General features: G+C 54.4%; 1 protein-coding gene across 1 annotated transcript in view; it reads left to right on the plus strand.

Moving 5' to 3' along the window:
* The window catches only part of IRF2BPL (interferon regulatory factor 2 binding protein like), a 4,099-nt gene extending 1,491 nt beyond the window's left edge, over nt 1-2,608 (plus strand). The window contains exon 2 of the mRNA XM_004699048.2: nt 1-2,608. Coding sequence (XP_004699105.1) covers nt 1-1,729 — 1,729 coding nt within the window. The 3' untranslated portion in view covers nt 1,730-2,608.
* The last annotated feature ends 15,054 nt before the right edge of the window (nt 2,609-17,662 follow it).

Below are 17,662 nucleotides of genomic sequence, written 5' to 3' on the forward strand. Positions count from 1 at the left end.
CTCGTCCTCCGCGGCCGTGTCGGTGGCGACTCGGCGTGGGACGCACGGTGGGCTAGTGACGGGGCTGCCCAACCCGGGGGGTGGCGGAGGACCCCAGCTCACCGTGCCCCCCAACCTGCTGCCCCAGACGTTGCTTAATGGACCTGCCAGTGCCGCTGTGCTGCCCCCACCGCCGCCCCACGGGCTGGGCAGCCGTGGGCCCCCGACGCCCGCGCCCCCAGGGGCTCCCGGGGGTCCTGCTTGTCTCGGGGGCGCCCCGGGCGTGTCAGTCGCGTCGTCTTCCGCGTCGTCCTCGACCTCGTCGTCCGTAGCGGAGGTGGGCGTGGGGACCGGTGGCAAAAGGCCCGGCTCGGTGTCGAGCACGGACCAGGAGCGCGAGCTGAAGGAGAAGCAGCGCAACGCCGAGGCCCTGGCCGAGCTGAGCGAGAGCCTGCGCAACCGCGCAGAAGAGTGGGCCAACAAGCCCAAGATGGTCCGCGACACGCTGCTCACGCTGGCCGGGTGCACCCCCTACGAGGTGCGTTTCAAGAAGGACCACTCCCTTCTGGGCCGAGTCTTCGCCTTCGACGCAGTCTCCAAGCCCGGCATGGACTACGAGCTGAAGCTGTTCATTGAGTACCCCACAGGCTCGGGCAATGTGTACTCCAGTGCGTCCGGCGTGGCCAAGCAGATGTACCAGGACTGCATGAAGGACTTTGGCCGGGGATTGTCCTCGGGTTTCAAGTACCTGGAGTACGAGAAGAAGCACGGCTCCGGGGACTGGCGCCTGCTGGGGGACCTGCTCCCCGAAGCTGTGCGCTTCTTCAAGGAGGGTGTGCCTGGCGCCGACATGCTGCCCCAGCCATACCTGGACGCCAGCTGCCCCATGCTACCCACGGCGCTCGTGAGCCTAAGCCGCGCCCCCAGCGCACCGCCGGGGACCGGGGCCCTGCCGCCTGCAGCCCCTTCGGGCCGGGGCACAGCCGCCAGCCTGCGCAAAAGGAAGGCTTCCCCTGAGCCCCCAGACTCAGCGGAGGGTGCCCTGAAGCTGGGCGAGGAGCAGCAGAGGCAGTGGATGGCGAACCAGAGTGAGGCGCTGAAGCTCACCATGTCTGCGGGGGGCTTTGCAGCGCCGGCGCACGCGGCTGGGGGACCGCCCCCACCCCTGGGACCCCATTCCAATCGGACCACCCCGCCCGAGTCAGCCCCCCAGAACGGCCCATCCCCCATGGCCGCCCTCATGTCTGTGGCAGACACTCTGGGCACGGCGCATTCTCCCAAGGATGGCAGCTCGGTGCACTCCACCACCGCCTCTGCGCGGCGCAACAGCAGCAGCCCTGTGTCACCAGCTTCCGTGCCCGGGCCACGCCGCTTGGCATCACGGAACGGGGACCTGAATTTACAGGTGGCGCCTCCGCCACCCAGCGCCCACCCTGGCATGGACCAAGTGCACCCCCAAAACATTCCGGATTCCCCTATGGCCAACAGCGGGCCCCTCTGCTGCACCATTTGTCACGAACGTTTGGAGGACACGCATTTCGTCCAGTGCCCATCCGTCCCCAGCCACAAATTCTGCTTCCCTTGTTCCCGCGAGAGTATCAAGGCCCAGGGGGCCACTGGCGAGGTGTACTGCCCCAGCGGGGAGAAATGCCCCTTGGTCGGTTCGAACGTACCTTGGGCCTTCATGCAAGGCGAAATCGCGACCATCTTAGCCGGGGACGTTAAAGTGAAAAAGGAGAGAGACCCTTAGAGACCCCTGAACCACAGGACAGATACCACCTCTGCCCTGGACCAGCTCCTCACCAACACAGAGGGCCCTCCCACCCCCAGATGTAGAATTGTGAATATAACAAACTGCAAAAAGTTAGTCTTATGTATAGACATTATTTTCGTCGTATGTTTCTATATTTTGAAACAAAGGTATGTAACTTCTTCATTTGAAGGATAAGCTGGTTTGTGTTAAGCAGTATATTATTGGTTGGGTCATTTGCATCATACTCGTTAGCATTTATTTGGTGGCAGAGTGTTTGCCTAGGTACAGGATTAATAGCCCTTAGCAAAGACTGCTGCTGGTGTGTATTTTTTAAATGTTATGCGCTCTCTGAAAGGATAAGAAAAATACAAAAAAAATAAAAAGACCCCAACAACACAAAAGGACTCCGCCCCTCCCAAGGCCAGTGTTGATGCCTAAAAATGAAAAAGAAAAAAAAAAGGAAAAAAAGGAAAAAATACAAAAAAAACCCACAATGCTATAAAAATGGTGAAAGCTTCTTTCTAAGCAGCCCCCAGTGTCCAGTCTTCAGTTCGTTTTGTTTCGTTTTCTGTTTTGTTTGCAACATGATGAGGGTATTGTTGGGGGGGAATGGGGTGTTTTCTGTTGCCAGTTTGTGAGGGAAATGTTTTGGTTTGTTTAAACTGCTCTGAATGTGTTGGATCTCCACGTGTTGTTTTGTTTTGTTATTTTGGGGTTTGTTTTGCTTTCTCGATGCACGGATGCTTTTGAACAGTAGAGCGAAATGCTAGACCCGGAGATTCTGCTCTGTTTGTCCTTTATACATTTCTGTAGTTAACAGAACACTGTAATGTGCCTTGGAGCTTAGTAACTTGTAATAAATTCAATTGATATTAATTCTGCCCTGAGTCAGCAAGTTTTGTCTTTCTAGGACTTAAGACACACAGCTCCAACCGAGGGGCGCCCTCCCACCGCCAGCAGGGAACACAATTACCAGTGTCTTCCGAAACCCTCCGAGGTGGCATCTGTAGCAGTCTGGCGGCCCCTTGGTACCAGGCTATTTACATTCGACAGTGCTGACTAAGCGTTTTCTGTTTACTCTTCAGCATCTCACCCCACCCCCACCCAAGGGCCCCAGCTGCTACTGGCGTTGTCAGAAATGCTTTCTGGTGCCCGGCCCTGTGGGACCGGAGTCTATGTTGGTACCTAATGTAACTGACTTGTGCAAGTAGGTGCAAAAAAAAAAAGGTGCTTGGCCGCTTAAACGTTGCAGAAATCAAGGCTATTGCACATTTAAAACAAACATGCCACCAAGCGGGGAGCCGCTGAAGAGGGGGGAGGGCTGGGCTACAGGGACACAACGCCCGGGACTAAGCCCGAGGGGTCCCTGCAACTCCCAGCTGATGCATTGGCAAAGCAGTTTTCCCCCAAGATGGCTTTTTCTTCCCATTTTGATAACGCCTTTCTAAACGCATTACATTTAACGGAGCTGAAGGGAAGATGTCGGAGTTGCTAAGGCTAAGGGCACTTAGGATAGCAAATAAAAGCCATTCCTACTGGTAAGGGTGGTGGTAGGGGGGTGTAATTATTCATCTAATCAACTTGTTCTGGCAGCGCCTGGGAGGGTCAGAAGAGGACTGTAATGCCTCCTAGGAGGTGGGCCGGCCAACCAGATTTGAACCGTGTACTTGCCTGGGAGGCAACTGGAAGAAGAGTAGAAAACGAGGGAGGAAGCAAAACAAACCCTGCAGATCCTATCTGAAAGTCATTCCTGGCCACACTCCCCAGTGGCTTCGAGGCAGGCAAGCCCAGCCGGACAATCCCCACCGCACAGAGAAATAAGGGAAGAGGGGCTTGGCTCCCCCACCGACCCCATCAAAGAGGGAGCCAGAGGGTGAGGAGGTGGGTGTGGGCTCCTGCACTTGTGGGGGTGAAAACAAATCACTGGTTAGCCCAGGATGCTGGGTTGGTGTTGGGACTTGCTATTTGTTAATAACACCCTTTTAGTTTTTGTTCCTTTGCCATCACCAACACTGAAGTGGTGGAAATGGTGACTCTGTGTGTGTGTGTGTGTGTGTGTGTGTGTGTGTGTAGTGGTGTGGTACGTGGCCTCTGATCCTGGAACATGGGAGATGCCTGTTTCACCCCTTTTAAGAATCTCCCCAAATATAAATAGTTTGTGTGTCAGTTTCCTGCAAATGTGTCCTTGCATTTTCATCTGCTGCCAAACTTTGTATTGGTGCTTATGAGTCATGAAACCTATTTTCATCCTCAGGGGTAATTAACTTGAGGGGTGGGGGGATAATGCATAGCAGACTGGAGGAAGAGTTAATTCTCAAACCCATCTTGCCTGGCTACCAATCACGCATTCCACTGAAAGGCCTGGGGTGGCTTTTCTCATAAGCTCATTAATAAAAAGCAAGCCTGTTTCGCCTGGAAGATCCGCCAAGGTGCTCCCAGCCCCCACCCTGGCTGCACACACTCTTCAAATGGGGAAAACTCGGACAGCCTGAGCCTTCAGAAATCCAGTGCCCCGGGTGTAATCGAGCCACTGTCAAGCGAGGAGGGGCCACTACCGGGGGTGCAGCCATCAGTAGCACAGTACCATACCAGGTGCCAGGCAGGCGTATGCACAGGGATGTGGGCGTTACCTGTCTAGGTGTGGACCCTAGAGCGACTGTGCAGTGGCTCCAACCCGGAGACTGGGAGGCACTTTTAGGGTTACAAGACCCTTGGTTTTGATTTCTTGCCCCTCAGTGGGGAAGGCGAGGCCTGGCGTGAAGAGCTGGGAGCTGCAAGGCCTTCTTCCTCTTCTGTGTGCTGGGTGCTATTATTAGCAGAAGCAGGTGCCTCGCAGTAAGGAGACATCGGCCAAGGTGGCCAGGCCTGACAGCTGGGGGAGTAGGGGCTATAGAGTGGGAAGAAGAGGAGGAGGTGCTGGTGGAACTCAGCCTGGAAGTGAATTATAATAGTGCAGTTCATTAAAGTTTACCATAGCCGGGGGCCATTTGTTAAATGGAGGCTTTTTTTTTTTTTTGAGCCATGTGACCTTCCTCCCGTTCTGACCCACTCAGTGGCCTTCACCGGTCTTTGATCTCTTAGCTAGATTCCTCTTTCTACCCCAAGCTTTCCTCATCCGACACTGGCCACGTGGGGATTGCTGTGGGTCTCAGAAACTACGGCCTCAGTCTCTGGAGAAGCTGGGATTGGTTCCACTCCCGCTAACCCCGGTCTTGGTCTTCCCAGCCTCCCCCACTCCCTTCCCCCTCAGTGCCAACATGACCCATGACCCACCAAGGTGTATTTCTTTAAAGACTGCTGCCAGTGCTGCTGATGCAGGCTGGCTACTGCCTTACACGTGGATGCAGAGGGCAGAGCGGAAAGAACCTGGCCTGGCCCTTTCTAGAGGATAGGCTGCTGGGGTCCTTCCTTGACCTCGATGGCAGAGAGATGCACCATAGGAGGTGCCCCAGTGAGTCCACAGTAGACCCAGCCCACCGTTCAGGGAGCCTGCTCTTGCGGACTTGCAGGACTTGCATGGACACATTGCTTCAAGGGCAAAGTCCATGATCAGCACAGATTCAGGTTGAAGTCACAAGTACTGAAGGCCTAGTGCACTGGTTTCTAACCCTTTCCGGAACTGAGCACACTTATTAATCCTCTCCCAGAGAAAACATGTAGGTTGTGTGTGTGTGTGCGCGCGCGCGCGCGCGCGCACACACACACACACAGATTTGCAAGGTTTGCTTTCCTGTTTAATGTAAATCCCTCTCCCAAGTGTTGGTTTTTTTAAAGCGAAATATTCCTTTGGTTCAAAATCCAAAAGTTGTAAAGTGGAATACCGTGTGACTGTAACTTCTCCTTTCGACTGTCAGCCCTACCCACTTCCCTTCTGGGACAAAAGGGTGTCACCCTATTTTTAAAGGGATTCACACACATCTCGAGGCCATCCGTGGACCTGGAGGTTAGAACCCCAGGCTCTGGCCTAAGGACTCCAGGGCACAGAGAGGTGAAGTAACATGTTCAGTGTCACACAGTAAGTAGCAGAACCTGGGCTTCACCATGTTAGGAAACAGCTCTCATCTTTTTTGTTGTGGTTAAATTTATTTATTATTTTAAGGACCATTGGCTTCATTGACGAGAGCCCTAGTGGCTAACTGCAAGGACAGCCGCTTGACACCACCAGCCGCTCCATGATAGAAAGGGGAGGCTTTCTGCCCCAATGAAGAGTTACAGTCTCGGGAGCCCAGAGGGGCAGGTCTATCCCATCCCGGCAGGTGGTTATGGACTCTGGCCGTGAGTCTGGTTTTCATTGGAGCTTCCGACAAGAAGGGGAGATGATGAGGTGTCAGGACAAAAGGCGAGGTTGGTGATTTCATGAAATCTTGGTAACCTGAGAACTAGCATTCCCGAGGAGTCTCTTTCTCAGCCACATCCTTGGGGGAAGGGGAGGTTCAGAGAAGGTTTTAGAAGTCTGACGGTAGATGTCTTGCTGGCCAGAACCGTGGAGTCTTCCCTTCACTTTTGAGCTGTGATCCCTTCATGCCAACTTGGTTGTTGAATGGAAACTTTGGAAGGCTTAAGACAGGTAGATAGGCACTTGGGTCCAGAGACAGTAGGGAATAGTTGGGGGGGGGGGGCCGCGGAGAGCAACACCTGCCATCTGGTCCTCACTGCTGATGCAGAGGACGAATGATCTTCCAGATGCTTCGATGGAGCTGCCTGATAAGAGCTACCTCATTCCATCTCCAGGCCAGCCTATGAGGAGTGTGATAGCCTCAGATGTTTCCCTGACTGCAGAGGTTACGTGCCTGAGGCTGTTTATTCCAGTCCACCGCCATCCATCACCCTGGAGGGCAGACTCCTTTTGGGACTCCAGGTTGTCCTTTACAGGGGATTTCTGACTTTGGACCCATCGGCCCAGGAAACCGGCCCTCCCCAGCATCTCCGACTGTGCCTGGCCAGTGCCCAAAGGAAGACCAGCCACAGAAAGAACACCGTCAGGGGCGATCAACTGACTTGTTGCCCTTGAGTGGATTCCAATTCAGAGACCCAGCTGGCTAGAGCAAACTGCGCCACAGGCTGTGAAGGTTGTGAGCTTTCAGAAGCAGATCACCAGTCTGCCTCCTTGGGCACCGCTGGTGGGTTAGAACGGCCAATATTTCGGTTCAAAGTCAAGCTTTTAACTTTGCACCATCCACAGAAACCCAGGAAGCCCGTGCCAAGCCCCCAACCAAACCTGTTTGCCATCGAGTCAATTCTGACTCATGAGGACCCTATAGGACAGAGTAGAACTGTCCCCATAGGGTTTCCAAGGCTGTAATCTTGATAGGAAGTACCCTGGTGGCATAGTGGTCACACATTGGGCTGTGATCCATAAGGCAGCAGTTCAAAACCACTAGCTGCTCATTGAAAGAAATAGGGGGCTTTTTACTCTTGTAAAGAGTTAGTCTCTGAAACTCACAAGGGCAGTTCCAGCCTCTCCTACAGGATGGGTATGAGTCGGCATGAACTCCGTAGCAGTGATCTTTGTAGAAGAGAGTGCCACACCTTTCACAGACTACCTGTTGGGATCAAATAGCTGACCTTTGGATTAACAGCTATGTGCTTAACCACTGTTTCTGTGGAAGGCTCCTCCCTGCACCCTGCCTAAAACCCCCCAACAAACCTCTACAGTCAATTCATAGGACAGGGTAGAACTGCCCTTTATGGGTTTCCAAGACTAAATCTTTACAATAGAGACTTATCTTTCTCATTTGGAGCAACTGGTGGTTTTGAACTGCTGACCTTGTGGTTCGCAACCCAAATCATAACCCACTACACCACCAGAGATCCTTGAGGAAGTTCTACTACATAATACTGCCGACTCCAGGACAGGGCAGAACTGCTCCTGTGAGTTTTCAAGACTAACTCTTTACAGGGGTGGAAAGCCCAGTCTTGCTGCCTTGGAGGGGCTGGTGGTTTCGAACCACTGGCCTTACAGATCGAAGCCCAGTGCATAGCCACCATGCCACCAGGGTTCCCAAGCTGTGTTCTGGGCACAGGCAATGATGCTACACAAACTGTATTTCCAACCAGAGACTCTGAAGGGAGGCATTTCTTCTGCGTCTCCCTGAGCTGCCTCCTACCCTCAAACTCCTTAGTCTCAACTTTGACTGGACAGGTGGTGGTCCTGGCTACTAAGGGCTAGTGCTCCTCTGGGACAGCAGCAGCCCCACTGGCCAGCACACCCCCTCAGGGACTTGCTTGTTTTAGGGGGAGAAGTGGTGGCCTCTGAGCCCCAGCTGGCTTGCTCTGTCGCTTTGAGGTCACTGTGCATCTTTCAGGGATAGGAGGCTGTGTCAGAATCTGACCCTGGCAGCACAGCTCACCCTGGTGCCATAATGGTGGTGCCTGCTTCCTTCTAGACCCGAGGGGAGAGCAGTGCCCCAGCGTCTCGGCTGGTGCCCACGGGCTCTGTCTGTCTGTCTGCTCCAGGAGACCACGGGGGCAGGCACAGTTCCTTTATACACCTGAGCAGGTCACACCCAGGCTTAGAAGCCTCTCTTGGACCTCTCTGGCCGACCAGGTAAAGTCCAAATTGCTTAGGACAGAGAGCAGAAGAACCCTTTGCCATCTCACCACTGCAGAGCTAGAGTGTTTGTGTGTTTTTTAAAGGTATTGAATACATATGTTAAAACAAAACAAAACAAGCAGCATGGAGAAAAAAACTCAGTGAAATTGAAGTCCTTCCCCTTTCTGATCATCAGTCCCGTCCCCCGCCACCCCCCAACCCCCACTCCCCGTCCTTGACACACAGGGAAGCACTGTTGGCAGTCATTTATGTAAATTTCACTTCACTTTAAAACACGTTTTATTGTGAATCAGGTGAGGATTTATAGAGCAGATGATCAGTTTCACATTCAACAATCCATTCATAGCTTGTTTCAGCTCAGGCTTTGCAAGCCCCCGAAATGTAAGATCATTTCTCCCACTTCCTCCTTGGGGCTCCTGTTCTCTTTCCTCCCGTTGGCAGGGAGTTTGTGGATCCTTCCCAGCACTGCCGGGTGCACCCAGAAGCTGAGGTCTGTCCCAACCCACATCCTGGGGGACAGTCCTCAGGACAAGCTAAAGACAAGAAGGAAGGTTCCAGAAAGGAAGTAGTCAGTAGTCTTGGCATTGTGTTGCACGTCAGCAGGATGCACCCCAACCCAACTGTGTAACCAAGGATTAGCCCTCCATGTCCACAGGCCCTGGGTTAGGCTGTGTGTGTGTGTGTGTGTGTGTGTGTGTGTGTGTGTGTGTGTGTGTCCCCGTCCATCCGCCCTTGGCTCTCACCCAGTGCACCTCCAGTGCTGGGGAACTGGGCTCCCTAAGCAAGTCCCCTGGCCCCAGGTTCTCTGCAGATGGCACACAGGCTTAGGTATCCCCTGCAGTGGTCAGAGCCTCCCTCTCCCATGCCGGCCTGGTGCAGCAGACAGACGGGCAGAGCTGGGTGCAGACAAGGAAACTGCGGCTGAAAGAAAAGAGCAAAGAGAAACATCCTGGGGTGTAATCATCTCAGCTTTGGGCCAGACGGGCTTGTGGGGGAGGGGTGGTGGTGCAGCATTCTCACACTCCAATGAATTCTCCTTTGTGAAGGTAAGTCATCGAGGTTGCAGGTGGTCGTTGCTCTCCGTCGACAGCAATATGCCCATGGCCCCTGTGAGAGTGGGCTCTGACTCTGGAACCATCGCTCCATTCTGTGTCGTCTTCGGGGTGGTTGGGTCTGGGTGGCTGTGGGGTGATCCACTTTCAACCTAGGGGATTTGTCTTCCAACAAAATCAGCTGCTGGGATCCAAAGGGATTTCGACTTTTAAAAATATTTTCTACTGTAGTGACCATACGGAGGCCTGGTGACACTGTGGTGTGTAGAGTTGAGCGGCTAACCGCAGGGCAGCAGTTTGGAACCACCAGCGCTCCTCAGAAGAAAGACGGGTCTTTCCAAAAGCTACAGGGGCAGTTCTCCCTTGTCCTAGACGGCTGGTCGCTGGGAGGTGGCACGGACACAACGGCAGTGAGTTTTGGGTGGAATAGCGGTTAAAAGTTGGGGTGCTGACCGTAAGGCCAGCCACTCTGACGGAGAAAGAGGAGGCTTTCCACTCCGCTAAGGGGTGACCATCTTGGAACCCGCAGGGGCAGTTCCGCCCGGCCCTATAGGGTCGCTAAGGACTTCATGCCAGAATGGAGTGGAATAGTGAGTTTTTGGGGGGCTTGTGCTTAATATATAGGGAATGAGGCCTTTGCCATTTCTTCAGTCGTGATCCACAGAGGCTTCTTTGGCTAATTTCCAGCAGGTTACCAGACCTTTTGTCCTAGTCTATCTCAAATCTGCACGCTCTGCTGAAACTCCTCCACTAGGGGTGACCCTGCTGGCATTTGAAATACCAGAGGCAGCATCTCAGTAACCACCTGAATGCCTCCACAGTGTGACACACAGACAGAGGGACGTTAGCTCTGACTGCCCTTTCACAGCTGAGACAACCAAGGCATAGACACTCACTCTTCCCTGCCTGGCCTTCTCTCACATCTGAAGGACGTTCACTCTCTTCCCCCAGCTCCACCCACTCCCCCCTATTACACGCACTACCAGCACATAGGAGAGGGTGGGGGTGGGGGTGAAGAGAGGGTGTCAAGGGCTGCACTGTGTTTTGAGTTGTACAGAGAAGTGACCACAGGAAACCTGGAGGCCACAGAGTCTGGTCACTGGGGATGCTGGGCTTGCTGATGCTGAAGGCCAGGGCCCAGGGAGAGGTGGCTCTGGTATGCAGGACCACTTGAACATGCAGGGATTAGCTCTGTGCCCCTGGGTTACAGCCCAGACAGTCACATGGCCACAGTCCACCCACCTCCTCTGCCTGCCCTGCAGCAGAAGGCCCCAGAGATAACTTGGCCCAGCTTGGATCCCAGCTGGTGGCAGTGGAGACTGGCTGGGGGGTTGCCAACATGCCCCCTCTGGTGGGGTGGGGAGTCCAGTGACTGGGAGATGGAGCCTCTGAAACAGTGGTTCTTAACCTTTCTAATGCCCCGACCCTTTCATACAGTTCCTCATATTGTGGTGACCCCCCCCAACCATAAAATGATTTTCGTTGCTACTTTATAACTGTAATTTTGCTACTGTTATAAATTGTAATGTAAATATCTGATACGCAGGATGTATTTTCGTTGTTACAAATTGAACATCATTAAAGCATAGTGATTCATCACAAAAACATGTAATTATATATTGTGAAATATTTATTTCTAATGACAAATAAATGAAATTTTGTCTTGAAGCATGGTGTAGTATGGGTAACAGTCTTTGCACTGGGTACTCGTATGTGGGTGCATCTGCATGTGGGTGGACCCGCCTGGAGACAGACAGATGACCGGTGTCTCCGTTCCTAAGACCGTCGGAAACATGTGTTTTCTGATGGTCTTGGGCGACCCCTGAGAAAGGGTCGTTCGACCCCCAAAGGGGTCATGACCCACAGGTTGAGAACCACTGCTCTAGCTTAGGAACCTCTGGAATTAGGGTAGTGCAAAGTGGTTGGGATAGTTTCAAGGTGGCACAGAACAGAATGGTGGGCCTTCAGGCACCGTATTCAGGATGTTGGCCCCACGAGCAGGTAAAAGCTGGACAAGAATCGGGAAGAGTAAAGGAGCACAGATGCCTTTGAATGACAGTGTGGGCGGTGAATCCTGAACACCCCACGGACGGCCGGAATCTGGCGTGGAAGCAGCCCAGCCACAACGCTTCTTACCAGCAAGGGTGACGAGACTTGGTCTCATGTCCTTGGGACGTGCTATCAGGAGGAATCCGTTCCTGGAGAAGGACATGTGCTTGGTCAAGTAGGGGGTCAGAGGGGGCGGGAAATGGAAGACCCTCCGTGAGATGGAATGGCACAGTGGCTGCGGTAGGGGCACCCTGAGTCGGAACCGACTGGATGCCACCTAATAACCAAACAGAGACGAGGAGGGCTGGGGAGCCGGAGGGGGCTGCTGCTGTGGGGCCTCGGCCTTGCCGGGGTTACATTACCAGCCAGGCTGCCTGCCCAGGAAACAGCTTCTCAGGCCCAAGGGCGCCTTGGTGAGTGGGGTTGAGGATAACCTCTTCTGGGGCAGCCAGAGCCTAGCCCTTCAGAAGGGGGCAGAGAGGGCCTGTTTGACTCCTTCCAATTCCTTTGAAACAGCCAGCCTCCCTCAGGCCAAGCCCTTGTCCCTTGGCACCAGCAGAGTCCGAGCCTTCTTGGCCCGTCATCTCCTGTCTCACCTGCTGTGCAGGTGTCCCAGGGTTCTCTCCTCCCATGAGGGCATAGGGCTGGGGCAGGCCTCTCCCCACAGGATGGAGGACGGGGCCAGAAAAGCCTGGCACAGGCTCCCATGGCCCAGGCCCAGTTGTCCCTCTTTGTCCTCTGTTCTCCTGCCACCCCTCCCTCTCCTTCAAGACTCCCCAGAAGTCAGTGCTTCTGTGACAACAGTATCCCCTGAGCAAGCCTTTACTGACTGGATGCCTGGCTTCGCATCCTGGCTCCGCTCTTAATGTGGGGCAGTCAGTTGATCTCCACCCCCATCCACCCTGTGAACCTCGACAGCCCTCACAAGGTGGGGGGTAAGTCAGGGACGTGGTTGTTTGTCTCCACGGAGTCAGCGCTGATGCATGTCTGCCATCCGGGCCGAGCAGAATGGTTCCTCAGGGCTGCGGACGTTTCCAGACAGATGTGGGCTCCAGGTTTGTTTCCCAGGGTGCCTCTGGGCGTTCAATCCCAGCCCTGTGGCTCTCCCTGAAGATCCGTTTTTATTGTTCTCACTTGACCCCATTAGCTGCCTGTCACCTTGGCTCTCATGTCTGGCTGGAGATGGGCAAGGGGGAGGCCACAAAGACACAACCATGCCAGGAACACCAGAGCACTGAGGCAGCACATCCTATCCAGGGCCTGGGGGCAGACAGCTTCCAGAAGGTGGAGCCTCTAACAGAGGGTGGGGAGGGAGGGAGGGGTGCCCCTGGCTCAGGTAAAGAGCAGGGAGGTTGCGGATGGATGAGGTAGGGGCAGCAAGCAAGGCCTCTGAACCTCACAGGGGGTTACTGTTGGGTAAGGTGACCAGACGTCCTGCTTTTGGCAGGACAGTCCCAATTTTTAACAATTTGTCCTGCGTCCCGTGGCATTTTTAAAAAGTTCCGATTTTTGGAAAGAATGCACGACAAGCCAGGGTATCTGGTTTTCAGCTGCCATGTGGCTATTTCACCAGGATAGGAGTTTTATCAATGGTGTCCCGCTTTACCAATGTTAAAATCTGGTCACCTTACTGTTGGGCTTTGTGAGGGCAGGCAAGGGCAGGGCAGGAAGGGACTTGGTCTTGTCATTGAGTGAAAATGATCACTGGCTTCAGGCTGAGGACTGGATTAGAGGGGAAAGACACCAGAGGCTGGGACACCAGCTGAGGTGTGATTGCGGCAATGGGGTGTGAGGTGCAGAGAGCTGAATGAAGGAGGGGCTGGGGTGCTGGAGGGAGTGGAAGGGCCGGAGGACTGAGTGGAAAGGCTTGCAGGCTGGCGCCCAGTGATGGGTGGCTGAAGCGGAGGGAGGGAGGAAGGCTTGAGCTTCTTCAGCAGGGTGCCCAGGGAGGTGGCAGAAAGAGCGGGCTGGACAGGAAGGATGGTTGCATCTTGGACACTGGCCTGAGGCCTCGTTGGCCACCCTGGGTTGGGTGGGGTGGGTGGCGACAGGTAAGCAGGTGAGCATGCAGGCCTGGGCTCCGCAGACAGGCCTGGGCAGATGAGGCCTTCTGCCTTCTTTGTGGGTGGTAGTTGGAGGTGTGAGCTCAGAGCAGTTCCCTGAGGGGAACCTGCAGGAGAAGACCAGGGAGAGCTAGGGACCAGAGAGTCTGTGCCCTGCCCTGCCATGGGCGAGCTGAAAAAGAGGCTCTCAGGCAGGGGCAGGCTCTGGGCTGGGACAAAAGGGGATGAGGTTCCCAGAATGTCCCTGGAGAGCGTGGCCGGAGCAGTGTCTGCAGAACGGAAGGCACACAACCAGGTGGTCCAACTTCTCCTAGAGCCTTGACCCCAGTCAGAAGACACGGACTTGGCCAGCAGGCTGCAGAAGCTGGGGGTCTCTTTTGCACCTTCTGGGTGAGGCATAAGCAGGTTTCCAGGGAAGGAGCCAGCAGAGAAAGAGAGGGTCAAGGAACTAGAAAACGGGCAACAACCAAACACCACCCCCGACCCGCTGCTGCGGAGTCAATTCCGACCCAGCAATCCTACAGGACAGCACAGCTGACACACAGGTGTTCCAAGGGGTCCACCTGCCCAGGGGACAGGCCATAGCGGTGGCTGGTGGGAAGCAGCTGAGCGCTTTTAACCCTGAGCCCCCGGACTATACTACAAGCCGGTGGTCTATAATGCAGCGACGTTCTTGAAGGCGGGGAGGAGACAGCGGGAGAGGGAGTGTAGGTGGCAGGTACTGAAAAGTCATGCTAATAATACAAAACCGAGAAAACTCGCTGCCATCGAGTCAGTTCTGACTCATAGGGAGTAAAACTGTCCCTGTGGGTTACCAACGCGGTCTCTCTTGACCGGAGAAGAAAGCTTCATCTTTCTCCTGAGGAGTGGCTGGTGAGTTTGAACCGCCAACCTTGTGCTTCGCAATCCAATGCGTAACCCAGGATGCCACCCAACAAACAAACAGAACACTAAACTCACTGCCATCGAGTTGATTGCCAACTCGCGGCTACCCGATAGGAGAGGTTTGAACTGCCTCTGTGGGTTTCTGAGACCGTACATCTCTACGAGAATAGAGAGACTGGTCTTTCTCCTTTGAAGCACCTGCTGGTGGTTTCAAACCTCTGACCTTGAGGGTGGCAGCCCAACACTTAACCACTATGCCGCTGGGGCTCCTTACTCTACGACTATCATAGCTACCAATGACCGTATATACTCACGTATAAGCTGAGCTTTTCAGCACATTTTTATGCAGTTTTTGTGGGGTAATTAGGTTCCTCGGCTGATATTCGGGTCGGCTTATCCTCGAGTATATACGGTATGTAGTATTTAAGGAGCCCTGATAATTTAGTGGGTAACAGGCTGTGCTGCTGATTGGAAGGTGGCTGTGCTGCTGATTGGAAGGTCAGCAGTTTGAAACCCACAAGGCACTCCAACCTTTATGCCGGGGACATGGTTGGTACTAGCAAATGCGTGGTGTTGCGTGGAGACATGGGCCAGGAAGGTAGCTGGGGTGAGAGACACAGGCCTGCTGATGGATGAAGGAGACGCCACCCTTTCCTGCAGAGGCCGCTGAGGGTTGAGCCAGCGTCCTTGGAGTCACCTTCCAGGAAATGGGTTGCCAGCTTCCCCTTCAAACTGACTGCCATCTTTAGTCACTTACCATTTTCTGGGTGAGTGAGCAAGGGTCAAAGAAGTCCCAACTGTGGGCCCCTCAAACCACAGCAAACAACCCCTTTGCCACTGAGCCAATTCCCCTCACGCAGCCCCCGGGGCGCAGAGCAGAGCCCTGAGCTTTCCTTTCAGATCCTTCTGGAAGAGTTCACAGCAGCAGCCTTCAGGTTACAGGCAGTGTATAACCCTTCAACCACCCCCGAGACTCGCTGCCTCTCCCAAGGATAAGAAGGCTCTGCGTTTCCGGGGAGGATGTGAGGTGATGGGGACTTGGGACTGCCAGGTTTGTTCTGGCTCCTGCCTTGGTTTCCTGAGATGCTCTCCATCCCAGTGCAGCCCCCCCCACCCCCCCACCCCACACCTTTTATAACATGCACTTTCCTTTCAGAACAGCTCAGGCATCTCGGCTCCCCGCACACACCCCTCCTCCACAGAGCTGTGTGCGGAGACCACCTGCTCCCGCCTCGCTTTTTCTGGGCACCTGAGCTGGATCGAGACCTTCAGCAGCAAGAAGAGCTGCCTCTCCGCCCACCCTCCCACACTCACATTCAAAATAAAAACAGCTCCAAAACTTAAAATAAGTTCTAAGAAAACCCAACAAAGTCCTGATTTTTTCCCCATGATGACTACTTCCTTGCTATTTTTATAATACGAAGTATTAGCTCTTAAAACATCCAACCAGACCAAGGCACTTTGCTGCCTGCCCTTGGACTGCGTGGTCAGCACGTGGGCTCACCCGGCCTTGCCTGCCCCTCCCTGTGCCAGAGCACAATAGGGGCCTGGCAGGCAATACGAAGGCATTGGGCCACCCTGCCCAGAGACTTCCCCAGGCCATTCAGCCCCAGCTAGCATGGTCACAACAGGAAAGCACACAAGGTCCCACCCTCTGCCCCTACCACAGGGCCAAGGGGCCACCGGGCCCCTTCCAGCCCACCAGTTAGCCACGGACGGACTCCTGGGTTGTACAAGGTCCTAGGCCCGCTGCCCTTCACCTGCACCTGTTGGACAGGTGTCCTCGCCTCACTATGGCCCGCCCTCCCACTGTGGGCAAGCAGCAAGCAAGCGCTGGGACTGCCTCCTCTGGCTGACTGGCTTTTCCAGATCTTGCCTGTAAACTCCACTTATAAAGAGAAGCAGTGTGTGTCTGGGAGGGCAGGGTAGGAGAGTGGGGTGGTGGGGACTAGTGCAGGCAGGCAGAGGGCAGGGGACTTGGGAGGACCAGGCCGGAGCACAGTCCTGGAATGCCCCAGGGAGAGCGGCTGGAGAAGCAGAATGGAAAATTCCAGGTGGGACTGCACTTCAGTTCACACAGAGAGAAAACAGATCCGGAAGGGACAAGTCCTTCGCTCAAGGTCACCAGGAAACAAATGGCAGGTGGATGGGCTCTTTTGGCCAGTCCTCGGTTTGCTCTGAGTCTGAGCACTTGGGCCAGGGAGGCTTGGGGCCAGGCCCTCTGCCTCCTGTGTAAAGGTGGATTCCCCCCCAAGTAACAGGCGGTCCTCTGCTCCTCCCCTGGAGCACTCCCCATCCACCCCGGACGGTCCTCATCATCCGACCCCTGCCCCTGCCTGCCCACGCTCTCTGGGTCGGAGCAGTGGTTTTCGGTCTTTAATTTTGTTGCTGTTGAGCACACACATCAAAACACACAAAGAAACAACCAGGCTCCCTGCCATCGAGTCGAGGCCCACCCAGTGGGTTTCCAAGACTGTAACTGAGGGGAGTAGCAACCCCAGTGTTTCTCCCATGGAGTTGCCCACCATGCGGATCGCAGCCCAATGCGTACCCACTACACCACCAAGTCATGGGCGTGCGCGCATGCACGCGCGCGCAAACACACACACACACACACACTCACACGCAAGCATACCCAAATTTAACAATTTCTCGGTGCTATGACATTGATCACATCCTTCTAGTTGGGCAGCCGTTATTTTGGGGTGATTATCCCTCTACTCTTTGCCCCCTAAGCCTCTTGTGCTGGCCGGTGCTGTTTTTCTCCCTCGTCCTGCCCACTCATCTGGTCTTCTTTGGCCTCCCTGGGGAAGGAAGAGCTACTGAGTGTCCAGCCGGGGGCATGTCCTTGTACACTCTCTGTTCTCCTGGATAAGAAGCCCAGGCAGGAGGTGAGATGTTGCTGGCGGATGCTTCACCCTCCAGGGTGGTGAGCCCTGCACAGCATCCAAGACCCTTCCATCAATGATTTTGGAGCCTGAAATCACCCTGCACTGAGAGGGTTCCTGAAAGGTCAGCAGTTCGAAACCACCAGCCAGCTCCGAGGGAGAAAGACGGGGGCTTTCTGTTCTTGTAAAGCAGTGGTTCTCCACCTTCCTCATGCTGCAACCCTTGAATCCAGTTCCTCATGTGGTGGTGACCCCCAACTATAAAATTATTTTCGTTGCTACTTCATCACTGTTACTGTGCTACTGTTAAGAATCGGTCGACCCCTGTGAAAAGGTCATTTGACCCCCCAAAGGGGTCGCGACCCACAGGTTGAGAATCACTGCTGTAAAGCGTTAGTCTCTGAAACTCACGGAGGCAGTGCCACTCTGTCCTGTAGGGT

Source organism: Echinops telfairi, unplaced genomic scaffold, assembly GCF_000313985.2.
Source record: "Echinops telfairi isolate 266 unplaced genomic scaffold, ASM31398v2 ScPeMD7_18;HRSCAF=68, whole genome shotgun sequence".
Lineage (NCBI taxonomy): Eukaryota > Metazoa > Chordata > Mammalia > Afrosoricida > Tenrecidae > Echinops > Echinops telfairi.